General features: G+C 40.1%; 2 protein-coding genes across 4 annotated transcripts in view; both read left to right on the top strand.

Annotated features, from left to right (window-relative positions):
• Nucleotides 1-11,150, top strand: part of pam (peptidylglycine alpha-amidating monooxygenase) — a 78,914-nt gene extending 67,764 nt beyond the window's left edge. For all 3 annotated transcript variants that reach the window (XM_084694057.1, XM_084694055.1, XM_084694056.1), the window contains 8 exons: nt 81-291; nt 621-824; nt 1,386-1,504; nt 2,808-2,904; nt 3,234-3,287; nt 5,415-5,723; nt 6,183-6,242; nt 10,245-11,150. In XM_084694057.1, coding sequence (XP_084550183.1) covers nt 81-291; nt 621-824; nt 1,386-1,504; nt 2,808-2,904; nt 3,234-3,287; nt 5,415-5,723; nt 6,183-6,242; nt 10,245-10,429 — 1,239 coding nt within the window. In that variant the 3' untranslated portion in view covers nt 10,430-11,150. The remainder of the gene's footprint in view (nt 1-80; nt 292-620; nt 825-1,385; nt 1,505-2,807; nt 2,905-3,233; nt 3,288-5,414; nt 5,724-6,182; nt 6,243-10,244) is intronic.
• An 8,423-nt stretch (nt 11,151-19,573) lies between these two features.
• The window catches only part of ppip5k2 (diphosphoinositol pentakisphosphate kinase 2), a 64,156-nt gene continuing 60,238 nt past the window's right edge, over nt 19,574-23,491 (top strand). Inside the window, exon 1 of the mRNA XM_084694046.1 lies at nt 19,574-19,811. The gene's annotated coding sequence lies outside the window, so the exon portion shown is untranslated. The remainder of the gene's footprint in view (nt 19,812-23,491) is intronic.

A 23,491-nucleotide genomic window follows, 5' to 3' on the forward strand; every position in this document is an offset into this window, starting at 1 on the left:
AATGAATGAATGTAAATGTAAACAACTTCTGTCCGATATCTGACCTGCCAGGCTGTAACATGACTGCCTCCTTCATCCAGGTGTTTAAAGTGGGCAACGAGGGCAAGGACAAGCCTCTGGTGGTTCTGGGTGAAGCCTTTGAACCAGGAAGTGATAAAGAGCACTTCTGCAAGCCCACTGATGTAGCTGTCGATACCATGACCGGAAATGTCTACATCTCTGATGGATACTGCAATGCCAGAGTTCTCAAGTTCTCACCAGAGGGCAAATACCTTTCGCACTGGGGAGCAGGTACGCACGCTAGAGAGTAAAATATTTATGACTGGTTTCTCTGCTGGGAAGGACATTTTAAGGCTCAGCTTGACAACATGCATTTGAATTCTTATTGATTTACCTGTGATATTATGCCAATATTTTGTGCTGACAGTTAAAGTTGAGATTTCTTTATTACCTCAAGTACAATGCTTACAATGCTAAAGACTGACTATATGTATTTACCGACCGACCCCACCCAACCCCACCAAACTTTTTACACAAACGGTATCTTTGCACTACTCAATATTTCAAACCCCAAATCCCCACATTAAAGTCCCACTCATGTCTCTGTCCCTCCCTATCAGGTTCGTCTGACAGACGGAGGAGGCTCCCATTCCGGATCCCCCACAGTCTGGCCTTCCTGCCCGACAGGCGGGAGCTGTGTGTGGCTGATCGGGAGAATGGCCGTATTCAGTGCTTTGTAGCTGAATCCGGGGAATTTGTCAAAGAGATCAAGAAGGAAGAATTTGGTGAAGAAGTGTTTGCTATTGCTTACACACCGGCTCATGGTGAGTCTCTTATGGCTGTATTCAAGGGCAGAACGATAAATTGGGTGTTTTTCTTCTGGAAGGTCATAATATGGGGAATTTAATTAGATAGCAGTAACATACAACTGTTGTAACAGACATGGTTCTTTGGTGAGGAGATTATGGAACAGAGTTGGCTTTATGCTTTGCCTGGGGTTCATGAATATGTGCAATATGCATCCCAGTTGCAAAGTCCCAAAAATCTCAGCAGCCATTGAACTCAGTTGACATGTTTTAATAAAAATAAAAAAAAACAGAAGACTTCTTACAAAAATAACACATTTTTATTATCAGTACAATATTATATTTATTGAGGGGGTAATCAGGGGGGCCTCATTAAAATGTAAGCTTTTGTGATGAGGCTTTTATCTTGTGCAGCTGGCTCATGTTCATGGAGGGTTGAAAACAAAATCCATATTCATGATTATATATATATATATATATAAACTCTATATATATATATATATATATATATATATATATATATAAACTCTCTATATATATATATATATATATATGTCTGATGTGAATGTGTGTATCCAGGTGGCCTGATTTATGCTGTGAATGGGGAATCACCATATGGACGCTCAGCTCCTCTCAGCGGTTTTGTGATAAACTATTCATCCAAAGAGATCCTGGACACGTACAGCCCAGACTCTCAGGTAGGTTATTCAAAACCAATCTGACTGGAAATGACTATCAAGCGCACCGAGAGACATGATGCTTCATTTGATCAATTTCTCATTTAGTTGTTTACACAATACTGTATCACAAAAGAAACTGTGGCAAGGAGGGGTATTATACGGTGGCCCTGAAGTGCAAAACACTAATATGAGTACATCCCCCAAATGAACACACTCCTCCTAATATCAGAAATCTTTCCCCAATATATGAACACACACACATTCCCAGAATATGAACACACTCCCCCCGAATACAGGTAAACTCAACCCAAATAGGATGACATGCTTCTTTAATGCTACTCAGCTCCCCCCAAATACAAAGGCACACTCCCCAAATGTGAAACGATGAAAGGGTAAAGTACGACACTTTCATTACAGTGCCGATAGTTGTTACAATCTCACAAATATAACAAAGATTGTTAATATAAGTGCAGTAATAGATGCTTAGTTAAAAGTTCCAGTGCTGTTGAGAAATAAAGCTTAACCTGTGTCTAATTGCATCAGTTATCAGTTTAATTATCGGACTGTGAGATGATTGGTTTTGATAACCAACTTGACAGAGGTCCTCAGGGTGCCTTACACACACTTTTGCAGCCGCAGTGTATCACATTCAAAACACTGTCAGAGGCCGAATTTCTGGTCATCCAGGTGACGTGCAAGGTCCCATCCTCTATTTGCCAGCCAAATCCATCCATGTTGACAAAAAGCAGCTACCTTATTGGTGTAGAACGATCACGTGTCGAACTGTGCCACCCAAATCCTATTACGCTCTGAAGAAACTAGTTCTGCATAAAACATAGACGCATCGACAATCGACTGGAATTTTTGCGGCAAACTTTTTTTTGGTACCTCAGCACGACTCGTGCTTTTTTATGAGCTAAAGATTGTGCAGAAGCTAGACTGTGGAGCGGGAATCATTTTCTAAAATACTTTTCTAGGTTCACCTTGCAGCCTAACTATCCATCTATAATTCCAGAAACTCTTCTTTAGTTTGTGAAGCCGTTCTAACTCGGTCAGATATCAATCATATCTGTGGAAACATTGGTATGGGTGCCTTTTTAAACTCTCATGAATAATAGAATGTTTGTATGTGTTTATTTATCTGTTCTGTTTTTATGGTGTATGTCTTGCTATTGGGCCTAGAGCCTGTAATAAAGTTTAATAAATAAATAAAATAACCTGAGCTGTGATTTAATTGTATTTATGTGTTGTATTTTTTGTGGATTTTATGCTAACATTTGTTGAACTAAAATTATTTAACAAATTTGGTCTGTATTTTCAGGAGTTTAAGATGCCTCATGATATAGTTGTGAACAAAGACGGTGCTGTCTTTGTTGGTGATGCAGCCTCAGACTCAGTGATAAAGTTTACTTCTGAAAGTAAGTGGCGTGCAAGCAGTAATATCCAAATCATTTTTGTTCCAATTGAATTGAGTCACTCATTAAATACGTTTAATTACATTCAGCTGTAATAATACCAAATAAGAGCAGTCAATGTCATAACCCCCCTCCCCCCATAATCTTTTTGCATATTTGTTTCTTTTGTATATTCAAGAAAAGGCTTTGTCCCGTTCTAAAACTGATTGATTAATTTATCTTGCCTGGAATTTAAAATGAAAAGGAATTACCTAGTTCAAATCATTAATCATTGCAAATCTAATATACTGCCTGAGTAACAAGGAAAGGCCTTTTCTTTGTTTTTGTTTCAGAAGCTGAACATCGTTCTGTTAAGAAAGGTGGAATCGAAGTACAAGAAATAGAAGGTGCATTTTTCATTTTATGAAGATTTTAAATTTTATATTTAAACTTTTTGGGGATTTTGATTATAGAACATATTCCTTACAGGGCAGCATTTTACTCATTACATTGATTGCCTAAGAAGGCCATTGTGTAGTCTTCAGTTATATCTTCATAAATTAAGTGAGTGGGATTGGCTAACTTCTAGTGAGCATATTGGTTTTAGTTAATGGCATATTTTAGTAGAAGGTCTTACGGGGGCGTTCACACTGCAGCGACGCAATGCAAGCGACACCATGTTTTCCATTCATTTTCAATGGAGCCAGGCGAATCGCTTGCGTGGTGCATTGTGGTTAGCAACGCGATTTGAGTTGAGACTTTCTCAACTTTATGCAAATGAGGAGCGATTTTTGCTAGCGATGGCCAATCGGAGTGTTTTCTTGTTTCTCGTCACGTAGCAGCCATGGTAAACATTTTTTGTTTTCAGCTTCAAGATGGAGTCTTGTTGATACTTCTCTGTTTTCGTACAGAGACATTAACAAAAAGAATGATGCATGGCGCAGGGTTGTACTTTATTTACTTAATTTAGTCTTGTCATATTACGTAACTTTGTTCTGTGGTAACTAGCTAGCCCGGCTGGAACTCCCTCGTCGTATCGACAGATTAGCAGACTTCGAGTACAGTAATATAATGAAACGTTTTTACACATGTCAACGTGTATGTGTATAAAACAGTTTTGAGTTGTAGAGTTGTGTTGATTGATATTGCGAGTATGTAAACCCAAGTCTGCACACTTTGCCATGACGTTATATGAACTACAACATTGACTTTAGAGAATTACAACTCTGCATGAATCTGTCTGACACGCCCCCGAGCATGGTGCACTGTGGGAAGGCAAGTGATTTGCGTCGCTGCAGTGTGAACGCACCGTTAAAGATATTTGAACACCTGACTTGGTCTGCATGAAGATAAACTACTGCAATTACAGGACTATAGATTGCGACCTAAAGGTCACATTTTGCTTCAATCTTTTGAGACTGTGCAAGTATTTTTTACAACTACTCGCACCTGTGCAATCTGCAAATTATTATTATATTTTTTTTTTTTTCGCGGATATGGCAACCCTTAAAGGTGCAGTGCCCCAGTGAATTATGTACAAGTAGTCTGCTACACTCCCAAATATATTTTGAGGTCAAACAGATTACATTTCGGTAGCATATGTGACCAAAATGGCCGTAATTTTTTGCCTTCAAAAATACTTTTTATTTGTCGGGTACATCATAATTTTGTATAATTTTTTATTTTATTTAATCATTTTCTCTCCATGTGGTCATTTTATATAAACTATTCATTGAATTGAAAGAAAGTGCCATATCGGGATATGTATCGTTCTCGGGATATGAAAGGATCTATATAAGGATATGAGATTTTGGTCATATCGCACAGCCCTACTGTGAACTAAAATAGCACATTGTCAGTAATGCATAAAAAAATTGGGAACATTTGAAAAATTGGGTTGCAGGGCGAATTAAGGTGTTCCACCTCACATTTTCTGCTTGTGCCCCTAACATTTTCAGTTAGGGGTTACAGTGCTCCTAGTTAAAAACGTTAGTCTGGAGCCCTGAATTATCTTTTAATATAAAAGGGAAAGTTGTAGCTCAGACTTCCAGACGGTCTTTGTTAGAATTGTTTAGGTCAGCAGTGTGGCTATTCATTTTAAATAATCACAGCAAAGTGTGTGTAGAGCTATATTTTATAATGTTTCTGACAGTCTGTCAATATTTAAATTTTTATCTCCTGGAGTTAAAGCTGTGCAGCAACTAGATCAAGGACTTTCAGTATTTGGGGCGAAAAATATGTTGAATATAAGGGGTGGGGGAAAAAATCAATTCACATTGGAATCACGATTTAGTCTTTTTTTTTTTTTTTTTAAAAATCGATTTGTGACCCCAATTGATTTGTGACCCCAAGAATCAAATCGTGAGGTACTAAAAGAGTCCCACCCCTATTTAATACCTCAAGATTTCAAGCAGAACTAATGCAATGTTCCAAATCATTTTTTTCTAGTAACATTTACATGTGAACTACAATTCTCATGTCACAATCAATTATAGTAAACTTACCATCCTCATCATAAATAAACCTCTCTATAGAAACGGAGACCTTCGTCCAGACCAACCGGAAACCTGTACACACGGTGTCCTTTCATATGGCAGTGGCCAGTCAACAGAAGCCCCCAGAGGTCCTCACCCAGGAACACCACCATGCCCCTGAGTCACCTCCACCCCCCAAATCCCAGCAGCAGCAGACCCATGAGGATAAGCAGAAGGTCCAGACCATAGCCAAACAGAGTGCCCGGGGAGTGTCCCCGGCTGTCATTAGCACCCTCCTGCTCATCCCAGTGGTGGTGGTCATCTCCATTGGGCTGTTTATCCGCTGGAGGAAGAGCAGGATGTATGGAGGTACGCAAATTGACCCAATGCAGCTGCTTCTTCATATAGCTGTGATGACTACTTCCTGGAGTAATAAAGGGTCTTTGGTGGTAAACTGTTTGTACACACTAACTCTTGATACTGTATTTGAAGTGTATGAGTGTTGATGGCTTGGTACAGACGGCAGCTCAAGAGGTCGCAGTTTTGAATCCCTCCCCCACATGTACTTTGCTTTGGATAAAAGTGACTGGTAAATAGTAATGCGTTCATTTAGCACAGTCATGTGCTTAAACCCGACGATGCAATGAAGAGGTATGGAGTGTAGTAGTTGCTAAAAATCTGTTTGTTAATTCTGTCTTTAGGGATAAACACTTGAAAATGCAATAACAGCTTCAAGTATTTTAACCAATACTTGTTTACGGCTTTGTATACGGGCTTTATGTCAATGGGAGGGAATTATGAAATTGGAATCCTCTTCTTTTCTCACAGATGGGTGTGAGGTGAAACTGGAACCCAACTCTGCTGGAGGAATCTTGGGAAAACTCAGAGGTGTGTCATTACAGAATGTGCAGCATGTTTGATGCAAGTTACCACTTAGTCCCTTAATTACCGTACTTGACTAGCAAGATAAATAAATAATTTCAAAAAGGTCTATGGATTTCCCAGGAGGGTGAGGAAAAAATAAATCTGATTTATAAAAACATTTGTATGCACACCGGTAAGCATTGTTCCCTTTATAAATCACAGATTACCCACGATTGTGCGTACGTGAATCAGCATTTTACCCCGCCCTGAACACGCCCGTTTTTTATTATAAATGGTCAATGCAAAGCACCTAATGAATGCTAATCCAGTATATTAATGGCCTTGGCGTGCGATTGTTCTTACATTACGTTACATTGAATCATGGCGTCAGGAGGGAAAAGAACGAAAAGGCGCAACTTCTCAGACACTGACATTTAAATAATTTTAGGCGAGGTGGAGGAGCGAAAAAACACATAAGGGCTATTTGGTGGCCACAGCAGCGGGATCACCAATAAATAAAAAAGCAATGTGAGGTAACAATTTGAAAACAAAAGCGTATCCGTAAACACACGGGTCTTCCTGCCGGTTTTGTTATGAATAATATTAAAGTTTGGACTGATAACAAGGACGTAGTGTAGCAATTGCAACGGCTGTATAACGGCTAATAACGGCTGTATTTCCAATTTTGGACATATGATGATATATGCACAGTATTAAAGAAATATATTTAGCTATAGGCTGCACTGTGTTCTGCAGTTATCTAAACGTAGAATATGTGATGTTATCCTGTATTCCATGCAGTCGGGGCATCTTCCCCTCCTGCACTCCCGTAGTGGACAAGGTTTTTATGGAACAATTATCACTCAGTACAAGTGCAAAGACACTGCTGGATGTAATCTTCATGATAATGATGAAATGGAGTAAAAAAAAATGTGTGAGGAAAACAAAATATATAAATTAGTACTGTCAAACAATTAATATATTTAATCGCGATTAATAGCATTAATGTCATCGTTAACTCGCGATTAATCACAATTAATCGCACATTTTTATCTATTCTAAATGTCCCTTGATTTCTTTTGGTCCCATTCTTTTTTCGAATGCTCTTTAATGCTCTTATCAACATGGAAAAGTAGTTCGGATTGCTTCGTGCAAATATTTTTTTTATTGAAAACATTGCAATCGCCTGGCTTTGACGAGGGGGTGGAGAATTTGCATCGGCTGTGTGCTTGGCCATCAAGTTGTATTTCAGACTGGACGCTCAGTTCACTGGATATTTCAGTTTACAACGACAAAACACACAGATCACTTTGGTCTTGTCAATGGAACCATTTGGCAACTTTTTAAAAGTAAACCATTCAGAATCTTATTGCGATCCATTTCGGCGTCTCGCGCTCGCCATCCACTCAAAACGTAACGTTAACCTACTACCAGAAAATGTCTAATATCCGTAAACGGGCTCTGCTACTACTCATTAGCCGGCTCGCAAGCCAAACAAGTGTGTGTGGCGTGCCTGTTGTTTTGTTTCCGGTCTAGCTAGATCTGGTGTGGTGTTGTAGTTTTTCTAACGTCGGTAGTTGTTGCAACAGCATGTGAAAAAAACTACAAAGTTTGCTTGGCCAAAAAGAGCGTTAATCGTGCGATAAAAAATGTACGCCGTTAATTTGGGTTTGCGTTAACGCCGTTAATAACGCGTTAAACTGACAGCACTAATATAAATATTACGAGTAATCGTTCTTCCCACATTTACTTTCTGCAGTCTGACTACAGTATGGTCATCTGCGTCGCGAATTCCCACTGTCTCCAAAATGTGCGTAGGCCTACGGGAGAGTCAGAGTTTGCGTGGAGGACCGTACATAAATCACAACCTTTGCGTGGGAAGTGGCGTACGCACATTTTCAGCCCTGTTTTGTGCGTACACAACGTTTATAAATGAGACCCCAGATGCTAACACTACCGGAATACAAAAAAAGCACAAACTTTCTATGTATTTGAATATATTGTCTATACGTGTTGATTTACAACCACGTAAATAGTATAGCATACTATCCTTATCAAAGATAATTACAATACAATCACCAACATACATTTAGCCATCTTAGCAAAAAATAATGTTCTATTCCAGCACCCACAAGTAGGTGGAGCTAATGTATATTACCTCATGCCAATATGAATTAATGAAGCTTCTGCACCAATGGTGAACCACAGACCTGTGGGCACTGCCTCCCAAGGGTGACAGCTTGTCTGTCAACACAGCATCACTGGCTAGCCCCATGTGAGAAGGAAGATTAAGGAGTAGCTGTCAGGCTACAGGTAGCATCGGAAGAATAAGTACAGTGACAGTGATTGACAACCAGCTGATTAGAGCCACAAAATGAGGTCAAAGGACAGAATATATTGTAGAAAGGGATAAACAAAGATAACATGTAGCCAGCAGGTGTCCGCTGTTCAATCAGGCAAATACTACATCATCCTGTAGACCCTGTGGTCATCAGAACACAATCCAGTAGGTTACAGTAGGAACAGATTAAAATGAATAATGACAGAATACATTAACAGATTATAAGGCAATAGCTGATCCACTGATTTTGATTAACACAATCACATACAAAATCCCAGATTTCTCCCACAACACGTACATCCACCGGTCTGAATTCTCTTGGTATATAGAAATCTTTGGCCTTTTTTGCGGTTGTCTGGCCATTATTGTACCATTAAGAAGACATGATTAGGAACCTGGATGAGTCCTAAGAGTCTGTTCCTACAGCATAATTGTCCCGCTCCCTTATAAAAACACCAACTGCTTAGGTGGAGCCAGACTGCATTAACAGACTTCTTTCTTGACCCTTGGAGCTCACCTCTATAGTGATGGACAGACGGACAGAACAGGTGGAAGGAGAGAGAGAGATTCACTCCTGCATTCCTTCCCTGAGGGGAATTTTCCCTTGGTAGGAGTCCAGTTTGTTCTCCGTCAGACAACACAGCACAATTAATTGTCATGCAGAGATCGCCATCTGCTGGTGAATAATATGCAAATATAACTTCATTTTGGCATAGCAATGATAGATTTGGGTTCATTTTACAAGGAATCCAAGCCATCCCGAAAGTGAGATTAAAGTGATTTAAGATGAGAGAAAACACGGAGGAGGGAGACCTGTCTAAAGTTACTCTGGTTTTCAAGCACATTCGCAGGCCGGTGTCATTTACCCTCAAACAAAGATTGAGACATTATCAGGCTAGGTCTGAAGCACAAGCGCAGAATGCAGGTGTAGGGTTCAACAAGTTTATTGATGCCAAGTTCTCCTCGGAACAGAGCGGGCAATATTTCAACAAAAGGTAATCCACACAGGAAACCAGCAAAGAAAAAACAAAAACAAGTTTGTGTCCGGCTACTGCGAACTTCACAGAGCGGAGCAGTCAGTCTAGTCCATATAATCCACAACGAAAGAGGTATATTCCAAAATGCTACAAAAGAAACAGTAATCCACGGTAGAAAACGTATTCTCACCAACTGCGGTTCAAATGTTTCCACGACAAACCATGACGCAGTGAATGAGGAGGGCCTTCGTGTCCTTAAGTAGGAAGTCTCTGACAGGTGAAAGGTGTGTCCTAGGATCTGCATCGCCCTCTGGAGGAGCGGCGGACATGCACAGACGTGACAGACATGGAAATTCCTATTTGGGCATCTTCTGTTCTCTTCTTTCCTCCTTCTATCTTACTTGCTCCATATACAAAACAGTTAACACAAGCTTCCTTCCAAATTCCTAGAACATTGAATCAGCTATAAGAATCAGCAATGCAGGTGATCAATAGTTAATAATATTAGAGTTCCTCAAAGCCCTGTACCCTGAGTCACAAAGATAATAGAAAGGTGCATTCAGAAGCACCGAGATCCAGGCCGTGAATTAAGAGCATAATCATTTTAACACCATTAGTATGTTTTTTTTGTCCCAGACAATTATATGAAATGTTTGTGCATCCATCCCTGCAGCAGGTTGGGATAACTTCAAAGTGTTTGTCTTACAGGCAAAGCAGCTGGCAGTCTAAACCTGGGCAACTTCTTTGCCACTCACAAGGGCTACAGCAGGCAAGGCTTTGATCGCCTCAGCACAGAGGGCAGCGACCAGGAGAAGGATGATGAGGACGCCACCGACTCAGAGAACGAGGAGTACTCTGCCCCACCTCCGCCCATCCCTTCTTCCACCTCCTAAAACCCCTTGGTGTCTTCTAAACCAATGCCTGCCCTTGCACCCGCACACTGACTAACTCTCTCCGCTCACGCTCCCAGGATGTACTTTAATTGTATATTTAACAGTTTTGTGTTGGCTGCCAATCTTTCTTTTTTCTTTTTTTTCGCGGAAACATACTACTTTCCCAAGTATATTGTGCAACTGCCATTATTTATACATGTAAGTTATCTGGACCAGATTTAAGTTGAGAGTACTGTTAGAAATCAGAAAGGTTATATAGAATATAATTTTACAGGAGACAAGAAAGCAAGAATACGTTTTATTTTTATAATGATTTTTTCTGATAGGAGAAAGTTTTCATCCACATACCTAATCAGCTAAATGTAATTCAGTTTTTATCCTTTTAGGATTTTATACTTTGGTTCACAATATTTAAATTCCACTTCTATCTGTACATTTGTGCCTTTTTAATTAAGTACTTTGCCTTTCTGCAGCACCAATTATTAGAAACGTGCCACATAATGGAAAGAGCTGCTGCTAGTGTCACATGTACGTTTCATTGTATCGCATTCAATTGAAAGGAAAAAAATATTATTATCCTGTATATCTAAAGCTGTATTTATGAGATTTTACAATCAGATGTGAGCTGTGTCTGATATTTATTGTGACATACTGAGGTTTTATTGCAAGAATACTATTTTCAGTAATAATGTTATTTGTGTAATAAAGTGTCTGCAAAGCATGACATTCTCCTCATCTTCTTTGAAACACTTGGGCTGCGTTTCCCGTTAACGATGGATCGTACAGCCTGTTAAACTAATTAATGATAACAAATATTATTATTGGAAATCTTTTAGCCTGGATCCATTGGTGTTTGCTGTAAACGGCTGTAGCTCACTTTTTTTTATAATCTTGGTAAGCTTCACTTGTTTTTACTACGATGCTGGCATGAATATAACAATGCATGTAGCCTACAACTTTGATTTCCGCTCCTTATTTAAAGTTAATTAAATGGGATTTAAGTAATTTAGTTTGAATGAAGACAACATGTAGGCTACTGCTATATGTGAAATGGTAAATTGATTTGTATGTTCTGGCCTTGCAACACATCTGCTAGGTAAGTAATTTGGGGGCCCTAGTCAAAAAGTTACATAGGATTCCAATAGAAAAATCCCCTAAAAAATCCTATAAGATTTTGGAACCAGTCCAATTGGATATATTCCTATAGGATATAAATCCTATAAGAAAAAATCCTTTAAAACCAATAGGATTGGTTCCAAAATCTTATAGGATTAAATGGGATATTATTCTTTCATTTTCTTATATGATCATGTACTGCATACATATTTACCCATGTTATGAAGTACAAAATGTGTCCTACGAGGATAAAGCTTGAAGATTTGGAGATTTCACTTGGTGACAACTCGTGTTCTCTTGTTTTTATATTGGACTGATAATGGACAGATTCAAGAATCACAATTCGTGATTTTTGTGTATCAGTATGTATTTTAGATTTTGTAATGTTCGGTTATTACATGCACAATGGTCTTTCAGTTTTCATCATTTTTTGTAACGAAACAGAACTTTTTCCTTACTAAACTTAGTTTCCGACAATGCCTTTGTTAATCGCATTAGTTCAATCGCGGTAGCCTTCTGCACTCGGTTAGATTAAAAAAAAGACACCTGCAATTGCAGAAAATATATACCTTGCACGTAATGTTACGTAATTAACTTTGGTTTTAGCAAAAATCTATTGTTTAATATAGCAAAAATTAGCATTGAGGCTAGCGTTACCTATGGCAAACATCATTAAATATTATGTTTTTAAATTATTAAAGTAAAGTAGCTGGCTACCCCCATTTATGCCATAAACATGGTTTATGAAAATAAAGGGAGAGATCATTTTTAGGTTTAACCAACTTTTAGATAGGGATGTCAGATGGCATGAGCAGTTAGGGAATCAGTCTACTAATCAGAAGGTTGCTGGTTCGGTTCCTGGCCGTGCAAAATTGTGTCCTTGGGCAAGGCACTCGCCCTACCTGCCTCGGGGGGATGTCCCTGTAGGCTACTTACTGTAAGACGCTCTGGATAAAAGCATTTGCTAAATCAGTAAATGTAATGTAAATGTAGATGGAAGTTTTTTGCATAGATTTCAACTTCCAGTGTCCCACACAAACAGGAGCTAACTTATTTTGCTACAATACATACTCCGACCAGCGGGGGCAGTAGGCTAACACCTGGATGAAAGGGGCCTGAGGAGAGAGGTCTGCAGTTGGACCGAGCCTCGAAGATAGTAGCAGAGAATGTCTAATATGGGGAGAGAACTGCCACTCTGGAGAAACTCCTGGCTCCTGATCAGGTTGCAGTTCCACTCTGGTTCCATATGAGGGCGCTCACCAGTGAGTGCAGAATGACTTTTCTCAGGATATAATTTTTTGTCTAGTAATTTGAATGTTGCATTCGAAAGAGGAGGCAAACAAAAATACACTGCTGGGTGTTAAAAAAACATAAGTCGCTTTTTTGTTCTAAAAAGCCTTTTAAAATGTCAATGACATCATACAATCAGCATTCAGTAGAATGCTAGTCTTTCCAGAATCAGAAGGGATTTTATTTGCCATGAATGTTTGCACAAACAAGGAATTTACTTTGGCAGGGAGGTGCATACATTAAACATATAGGAATATTGAAACTTAAATATGTGGACTAACTATACAAAAGGATCAAAGTCTAGCTAATACTAAGGGGAATAAAATATAAAATATAAGTAGTCATAATTTACAATTTAACCTAAAAAAACAGATAGTGCAAGAGAACGATACAATAGTGCAAATTGCAAGTGCAGGGTGTCATTGTGCAGCTTGTGATTAAAGGTCAGTGAGAGTCCTTGGCCTTGTTAAAGTGGCCAACAGCGGATGGGAAGAAAGTTTTATGGGCAACGACTCACTGTAATAAATCGAAAGGACATGAGTACTCTTTCATTCAACTTTCGACCTATAATCCACGTTGAACTTGCAAAAACTACAATAACATTTGAAATTTCTCATCGACAATCAGGCGAAAAAGACAAATGTAGCCGTCTAGCTTCATGGACTCCCATTCATTTTGTATGGAAACAAATCAGTGACATCATGTTTTGAATTTTAAAAGGCATTGAATACTTAATATTGAAATTTAAACAACACCAAATTCACACATGAATATATATTTCAATGTAAAAAAATTACGATCCAAACATTCAAGGCTCGGAAATTCAGGTTGCTCAAATTTGAGCCCTAAAAGTGTTTGCTTAAAATTTGGAGCCCCAAAAATTTGACCCTATCAAATTCGAGCTGAAAAATTTGGATCTTAAATGATTGAAGACCAAAAAATGTAGTCTATCAAAATCGAGCCAAAAAATTTGAGTTGAAAAAATTTGAGGCCAAAAAATTCAGATTGCCACATCCGGGATACCAACAATAGGTAGAGCAATCGAGCAATAGAGAGGGGAAATTGCATGATGAGTACCAGGGAAAACAACCATGCTTTCGTGAGTCCGATGTGATCAAATATTGCATTGAGGCTCGATTGCTCTACCTATCCTTGATATCCCAGATGTTGCAATCTAAATTTTTTAAGATAAAACATTTTTGGCTCGAATTTGATAGGCAACATTTTTTTAGCTCAGAATTTTTCGTCTTGAATCTTAGCAACCAGAATTTTTTTTTACATTGAAAAAAATTCTTATGAGAATTCGGTGTTGTTTAAATTACGATATTAAGTGTTCAGTTCCTTTTAAAATTCAAAATATGGTGTAATTGATTTGCTTCCATAATTTTGCACTCATTGCCTCATGCTGGCGATCACCCCCAATGGAACTCTGGTGAAACCGCAACACAATTTGGTACAATGGGGCTTAACAGGGAGTAGATAGGCTCTCCGTAGACGGGCTCTGATAGGAGTATGACGAGCGTCTGTTCTGCACGAGACTGGACGAGACGTAACTTGAAATATGGTGCGTTTTTCGCTCTTGTTTGCCTCACTGCGCCACTGAGCACTTTCCATAGAAATGAACGGGGAACCCATCTTTAAGAGCCCCGTACTTTGGTCTAGTTATATATGTCTATGGTCTGCACGCTTGGCCATGACAATGTTTTACAAACTACAACAGTTACGTTAAAAAACTAAAACTCTGCATTCACCTGTCTGCCATGCCCCCAGGCGCACTGGTGCACTGTGGGAAGGCAGGCGAAACAATTCACGTCACTGTAGTGTACAGGGGCGCCGTATAGGGGGGAAAGTTAGGACGATTCTAAGGGCCTCTGACTGACGGGTAAAATAGGTAAAAACTAATATGAAATTACATTATCAGTTTGGCTCAGGTGGTTGAGTGGTTAGGGAATCGGGCTAGTAATCAGAAGGTTGCTGCTTCAATTCCCGGCCATGCAAAATGACGTGTCCATGGGCAAGGCACTTCACCCTACTTGCCTCGGGGGAACTGTAAGTCGCTCCGTGTGCTAAATGTAATGTAAATTATATTAAACATCATATAAACCATCATCATCGAGTAGGCCTATTTATACATATATATATTAGTGGTCGGCCGTTATCGGCGTTAAAGTGCTGTGTTCACGTGAGACTCTTATTGGGCGATAACAAAAATATTGCCGTTAATCTATTCTCAAAGTCGGGTTGGGAGCTGGGTCTGTACTACGCAAGCTATGATGACTTTCACCTTGATATTTAGTGCGGATGTATACCTTGCCGAATTGCACTGTAGGGGGCAAGAACGAGTTTCGAACCTGTGTGCATGCGCGCAGATGGCACTGGGGACGGGGGCGACATGTCTCCCCCAGATTCCTAGCGACCCCGATCCGTCCCCACCACTCTCCATATGTAAGGCAACAAGCATCAGTTATAACTGCACAGCTGATTAGGCGATGTTAGCGTGTGTAACGTTGGCCACACAAAAGTACTACAACACTTGAAAAGAAAAAGTGTATTATGATTATTTTAACGTATTTTTGGAGCCGGCGTTTGTGCTTTTAGGCTTGGCGTCTTCCTGGTTGTCATGGAGATGACATTAGTAGGCCCGTTCTTTTGGCTGCTTAAAATTGTAATGTTTGGCTCGCTCCTTTTCATTCAGTGCTCGAATTACGTGGTAGCCAGAGGGAGCCGAGCTCCCATGGAGTGAGGACTGGCTCCCATGAAAGCAACAAAGTAAAAAATCTGAGGGGGTCTCTCATATCTAAGGTGTCTGCCATATGTTGCATTGTAATTTTGATCTCAAACAACGCTCATTATCCCTGTGCGCTGCGGTCTCTTACCATTAAAGACGTTAAATTAAATTATAAGCTACTACGGGACGTACTAGATGCAGATTTAGAATCAGAAAATATGGCACTAGCAACAGCTAGTTCTAGCCAGGCGACTAGCTCTACCGAGGCAGAGGATGTGAAGAAGAATTTATGAAGGTAAATATTGCTGGTCTGGTTCAAATGAGTTTTAAATTGAGAATGTCTTCTTTGTTTTACGAAATTGAAATGAAATATGGACAATTGCTATACTATATATCAACCATATGTTGCATGCATGCAAACTCCTCACCTAATGCCTAAACCTCACAGCCAATCAGGGTCTGGTTAAAAGAACATATTGTTTAGAAGAGCACAGATTCTACATTGATCTACCCTCTTCATTTTGCTCTTAAAGTGCACTAGATTGATGCGTTTCACTTTACATTTTAAGACATTTTCTTCCCTACAGGGTCAGGGGATTGCAGTATCGTTCTCACTTCTGTTACCTCAGTATTGCACTTCAGTAGGCCTATATATATTGAAGCTGCAATAAACATTGCATATATGTACATATATATTACTTTTATTATTATTATTTTAGAAGTAACAAATGGAGTTGGAATCATTTGCTTGGTTCCCCCCAGTTCAAAAATTCCATCTGCGCCCCTGCTTGTGTGTATGCCTTGTGTATGAAATTACCAAATCAAACGTGACGTGCTAACATGGATTCGCTATGAAGCCGCCGGGTTGGCTTCAGGGAAAATTTATTTTTAAGAAGCTTCCCAATGGACACCACCTCGACAAGACTAAGGTTGTTTGCACCTTGTGCAATTCAGAATTAGTTAATTGTAGGAGTTATTCCAGTCTCAAATACCACCTGAACGCAAAGGATACTTTAGCTAATGCGGAAGATGCCGGGCCAAGCATTGATGTAGCGCAGGGGAAGAGTCGTCGTCAAACTTCGGCGGAATTCAAATGAGCCATTTTAATATAGATTAATTCCAAGATTACAGAGAGATTAATCTAGATTTTAAAAGAAATCAAAGACCACCACTAACATATAAATATATATATATATATATATATATTTCAAATATAATAATACAATTAATGATTTCTTTGTTTTTACTTGTGTTTGGCAATAAAGGTTAAATATCCCCCAAAAAGTAAACATCAATATTGGTTTGTTCCTGCCTTAACGCACTTATCACTGACGGTGTTTAGGTGCAGTCAGTAGACTTGTTGTCTTAGCAACCACAGGCCAATTTCAAATTTGCCATTTCTCTCCAATATTTTAGAAAAGGCTGTGGCACAACAGCTCACTGAGCACCTCTCCTCAAATCAGCTTTATGAACCTCTCCAGTCTGGATTTCGTCTTCACCACAGCACTGAAACGGCATTAGCCAAGGTAGTCAATGATCTCTTATTAGTCTCTGACGCAGGCTCTATCTCTGTCCTGGTTCTTCTAGACCGAAGTGCAGCTTTTGACACTGTAGATCATGAGATTCTCCTGGAACGTATGGAAACTATGTTGGGATTTCTGGTACTTCACTTCAGTGGTTTAGATCGTATCTATCTGATAGATCACAATATGTCCACTAGGATGACTGCTCATCCAGGAGCTCCACTGTAAAATATGGAGTACCACAGGGTTCAGTTCTAGGCCCTCTGTTATTTTCACTCTAAATCTTCACTGTTATGCAGATGATACTCAGCTATTAATGTCTATAAAGTCTGGAGAATTTCCACATGCTATGGAAAAATGTGTTTCCGGGTTGAGAACTTGGATGACAGCAAATGTCCTTCATCTTAATTCGGATAAAACCCAGGTAAAAATCTTCGGTCTTCAAAAAATACAGAAATAATGTATCCAATCTGAATTTAGAATTAGATGGCGTCAAAGTCTTTCAAAGCCAGCTGGTAACAAATCTAGGACTCACAATGGACCCAGACATTTTGTTTGAGTACCATATTAAGCAAATTACCAGAACTGCATTTTTCCATCTACGTAATATTGCCAAAATACGAAAATTCCTCTCAAAGGATGATGCTGAAAAACTGATGATGCCGATTGGACTACTGCAATGTGTTGTTCTCTGGCCTCCCAATTATCTACCTAAAAGATGTACAGCGGGTGCAAAATGCTGCTGCTAGACTATTGACTAGAACAAGAAAGTTTGATCTACTCTTGTCTCTTTACACTGGCTCCCTATCCAAGCCAGAGCTGATTTCAAAGTTCTACTACTAACTTACAAATCTCTGCATGGATTGGCACCACTGTACGTCTCCGGTCTCCTTGCACCCTATTGCCCTGCAAGGACACTTATATGGAGTTAGATTAGTTTCATAGTTCAAACAAACAAACGTAACACGATTCAAACAAACGTAACACAATTCACAAATGTATTTCATGATTAACAAATAAATGTAACGCGATTCACAAATGTATTTCATGATTAACAAATAAATGTAACGCGATTCACAAATGTATTTCGGGATTCACAAATGTAACGCGATTCACAAATAAATGACCACATTACATTTGTTTGCAACCTGACAAACACAAGTTACAAATCGGAGAACACGAGTTACAAATCGGAAAACACGAGTTACAAATCCCTGCATTCATTGGTGTGAATCCCTGCATTCGTTGGTGTGGATTCTTGGAACTTTCCTGACGCGCTTAGATTCAGCGCGATTAGATTAGAATTTTAGCCAATCACATTAATGTGTCTATGTGGACTTCAACAACCGGCCATAATGACGGACATCGTCTCCTTCAGATCACGAGCAATGTCGTCTGGTAGCATGTAGGTGAAATATTGCTTGTTAATCTTATTAAACCGATGATCATACGTGATTGAATATTCTTGAGAATTGCAGGATTCATTTTCAGTAATTTTCCGTGTTTCCTAGGCTAACGCAGAGCCCGTCTACTCATATTAGACATTCTCCGGTGATTGGCTAAAATTGGAGACATCTGATAGGCTACAGAGGATATCTTTTAGAAAAAATGCATTTGTGAATCTAAGCACGTCAGGAAAGTTCCAAAAATCCACACCAACGAATGCAGGGATTCACACCAACGAATGCAGGGATTGGTAACTCATGTTTTCCGATTTGTAACTCGTGTTCTCGGATTTTTTACTTGTGTTTGTCAGGTTGCAAACGAATGTAATGGGGGTCATTTATTTGTGAATCGCGTTACATTTATTTGTGAATCATGAAATACATTTGTGAATCGTGTTACGTTTGTTTGAATCGTGTTGCGTTTGTTTGTTTGAATTATGAAACTAATCTAACTCCATACACATAGATCTCAAGATGCCGGCTATCTCGTGGTTCCCAAAATTAAGAAAAAAACAGCTGGAGGTAGGGTATTCTCATATAGAGCGCCTCTTCTCTGGAACAAATTACCTGTCTCAATTAAGGAGTCTAATACTGTTTCGACATTTAAAATTAGGTTAAAAACTTTCTTTTTTAGTCAATTCTACGATTGTTAAAGGTAAGCATGTATTTATTTACTTTCTATGTAAATCTGGGGTGTGTTTGCCTATGTGTGTATCACATGTAACTTTTAAATTGTAATTATAGCTTATATGTTCACATTGTCCCATCTAGATGTTACAACTAGATGTTACAAATAAAGTAAACCTGTTACTGTATATTGTTACTGTTATAGTTTCCGTTGCTGTATATTGTTACTGTTATAGTTTCTGTTACTAGTTGGAGACAATCGATTTTCATTCTTATTAAAAAGTATAACCTTTTTAAGAGTTCTTTCACCTGGAACAGATTTCATGTTCCAACCAAGGGGGGCTGTCGCTGTCTTGATGTGTGGGGCTGCATCAAATACCCTTTTTTGCTCTGTTAAATTTCTACACTAGTCCACACTTGACCGGTGGGGATCTCATTCTATTATAACTGTAACTGTTAGCTGCTCCTGGCATTCTCTAATCCCTGCTCTCCTCTCTCTGTCCCCCCTCCACACATCCCCTGTGGTGTGGGGGGTTTGAGCTGTCAGCACCTGCCTGGTCGTCGGTCTGCCAACGCTGGACCTGGTCGTCAACTGGAAACCACTCTCCATGACGGCCTTTTTACCATAGCAAGATAGCCCCAAAGCATCGCGGGTAGCCAAAACAAGAAGCACACATTGTGAACAACCAAAAAATAAGTGCCGAAGGGAAGAACCATAAGAGCATGTAGTTGAGCAAGTTACAATTAGAAGAGCTTGTGTTGGGACCGAGCGGTCTTGAGCAGTGGGACCACCAGGTGGTTGTCTGAAGAAGACCGTAGGTGGCGGATGGGGGTGTAAGGCTGCAGGAGAGACTTGATGTAGTTGGGTGCAGTCCCGTTTACTGCTCGGAAGGTCAGCACCAGGGTCTTGAATCAGATGTGGGCCATGATGGGTAGCCAGTGGAGGGACATGAGGAGTGGGGTAACATGGGAGCGTCTGGGTAGATTGTAGACCAGGCGGGCCGCTGCGTTCTGAATCCTCTGAAGAGGGCGGATTGCTCATGCTGGGAGACTGGCGAGCAGCGAGTTGCAGTAGTCCAACTTGGAGAGGACAAGTGCTTGGACAAGCAGCTGGGTGGAGTGCTCAATATAAAAATAATCCAGTTTGATATGTTCATTTAGATTGAATGATGGCAGCTATAGATACAGACTTTATTATTACCATCATGAAGGGCAATTTATTTGAGAAGCTTGCACACACAGACCAAAAAATCTATTGGATCTAATGTAAGTAATGAAGTGGTGGTGATACAGAACTGTACGTAATATGGGTGAATGTTCTGTAGTGTTAGTGTCATCTATTGGTATATGGCATATTTTTATATATACTGTATATATCACAGTATATATGTATATATCACATGCTTTGTGTCCATCCTACAGATCCAGGCCCCTCTCAGGTAGAGCTAGAAGGAGGAAGAAGTGTTGAAGAACAGTAAAAGGGAAAGAAAGTTACAGTGATGATGAGGATGAGAGATGCATGGTGGAAGAACACAGAAGTCATAAAAAGGATGTTGACCCAGGTTTGTGGCTAGCAGATTTGACTGACAGGGATAGGGAGGCCAGCAGAGATGATGATGATGTACACATGCAGACTTGCATTTACAAAAGCGAGGTGAAGTTAGTTTCATATTAGACATTCAACATTCGGAAGATACTACTTTGACGGGTCGAGTTAGGGACCGGGTGCAAACTAAACCATACAATTTAGAAAATGTATGTGTTTCATTATATTTCTATGGCTATAAAAACTCAAACTGTCACCAGATTATTCTAATAATGTCTGGTCTACTTCCAAACCCTTTACATTTTCAAGAATGTTTTTTTTTATGATAGAAAATTGCTAATCTCTGAAAATGGCATGAAATCTTAACTAATCTCAATAACTTTTTCAGACTGAAAATCTGAAATATACACCAGATTTTTCTAATCATGTCTGGCCTACTTTCACACCCCCTACATTTTCAAATACGTTTTTAGAAAAATGATAGAAAATTGCTAATCTCTGAAAATAGCAGGAAATCCTCGATAATCTCAAAATTGTACTGAAAAATGTCAAATATACACCAGATTATTCTAATAATGTCTGGTTCCACACCCTTTACTTTTTCAATCTTTTTGGGGGGAAATAAATTGCTAATCTCTGAAAACAGCATTAAAGCTGTGCTAAACTAAATTCTGACCAATGGTCACACAGCTGCAGGTCAACCGGGAGCTAGTCTGTGATTTGATTGTGACAGCATAACCAACGTGTATTTGCACCAATATGCTTTCCACCAAATGCATCAGAGGACAGCCAGCGAGATGGACAGGAAGGGACCAGGAACTCTGTGTGGTCCGTCTTAGGAGACCAAAGTCCACTTGGGGACAATGTCCAACATTGTCACACCAGCAACCAGGCCGATGTTGACAGCTAAACCCCCCCACACCACAGGGGAGGTTAGATGGACAACAGAGAGAAGAAAGTATAATTAGAGAATGCAAAGCGACAAATAACAGTTACAATAACAGTATGGGTGAGGTCCCCACCAGTGTAATTTAGTGCAGTTAAGCAAACTAAAGAGTTTTTGATGTAGCCCTAAACGCCAAGACAGCACCAGCCACCCTAGAATAGAAAATGAAGTATGTTCCAGGTAAGAGAAACCATATACACAAATGCTCAGTAGCCTGATGCATTTGTTGGAGTTGGAGGAGGCGGGAAGCAACCCTGGTGGACGAGCGGGTTGCCTCCCTACGCCTATGGGTTGTGGGGGCATGTTGTTGTCTGTGCATATGGACCGAACAGAAGATCGGAGTATTTTGCCTTTTTAGGGCCCCAGTGGGGGACTCCCTTGTGCTGCTGGGAGACTTCAACGAGTACATGGAATATGACAGAGACACATGGAGAGGTATGATTAGGAGGAAAGGCCTCCCTGATCTGAACCCGAATGGGTGTTTGTTGTATATCTGTGCTAGTCATGGATTATCTATAACAAACACTGTGGTCGAACATGAGGATGCTCATAAGTGTACATGGTACCAGAGCACCCTAGGCCAAAGGTCGATGATTGATTTTGTCATCATGTTGTCGGATCTGAGGTTGTATGTTTTGGAGTTTTCAACCTATCACCATGTTGTGGTGAGTTGGGTCAGGGGGTGGGGGAAGACTCTGGAAAGACCTGGTAAACCCAATCAAGTAGTACAGGTGAGATAGTACCGTTTGGAAGAGGCCCCTTTTCGCAAGATCTTCAACTCACACCTCCAGTTTCTCAGGTATCCCTGCGGAGGTTGGGGGCATTGAACTGGAGTGGGCAATGTTCAAATCCACCATTGCTGAAGCCGCAATGGAGAAATGCAACCTCTAAGGTAGTCACTGAGGTAGTCAAACAACTCCACAGTGGCAAAGCCCGGGGATTCTTGCTCTTCTTGGGCGATCCAATCCCTGTACATCCAAAGCGAGAGTTGTGTCTGGGTCCTTGGCATAAAGTTGAGTTTGTTCCGTGTGGGGGTTGGTCTCCGCAAGGGCTGTGCTTTGTCACCACTCCTGTTTGTGATATTTTCTGGACAGAATATTGAGCTGTATTCGGGGTGGGGAAGGGTTGCAGTTCGGTGGGCTGGGGATTCCAATGCTACTTTATGCAGATGATGTGGTCTTCCTGTCATCATCAGTCCGTGACCTTCAGCACTCACTGGATCATTTCGTAGTTGAATTTGAAGCGGCTTGGATGAGGATCAGCAGCTCTAAATCTGAGGCCATGGTTCTCAGGAAACCAATGGAGTGCTTACTCCGGGTAGGGAATGAGTTCTTACCCTAAGTGAAAGAGTTCAAGTACCTCAGTGTCTTGTTCGCGAGTGAGGGGAGCATGGAGCCGGAGGTTGGCCGGAGAATCTGTGCAGCGGGGGTGATATTGCTTTTGCACTATCGCATCATTGAGCCGGAAGGCAAAGATGTCAATCTACCGGTCAAATCTAGTTCCGACCCTCACCTATGGTCATGAAAGTTGGGTAATAACCAAAAGAACTAGGTCGCGAGTACTAGTGGCTGAAATGGGTTTCCTCAGAAGGGTGGCTGGTGTCTCCCTTAGAGATAGGGTGAGGTGCTCAGTCATCCGTGAGGAGTTCATTTGTGTCAAAAGTATATTTGAGATTTTTTGACACAAATCTGAAAAAGTCAGTGAAGATTTCATGCTATTTTCTGAGATTAGCGATTTTCTATCATTCTTTTAAAAACATTGTTAAAAAAGTAAAGGGTGTGGAAGTTGGTCAGACATTATTAGAATAATATAGTGTATATTTGAAATTTTTTGACACAAGT

Source organism: Hypomesus nipponensis, chromosome 27 (genome assembly GCF_054491055.1).
Source record: "Hypomesus nipponensis isolate SF chromosome 27, ASM5449105v1, whole genome shotgun sequence".
NCBI lineage: Eukaryota > Metazoa > Chordata > Actinopteri > Osmeriformes > Osmeridae > Hypomesus > Hypomesus nipponensis.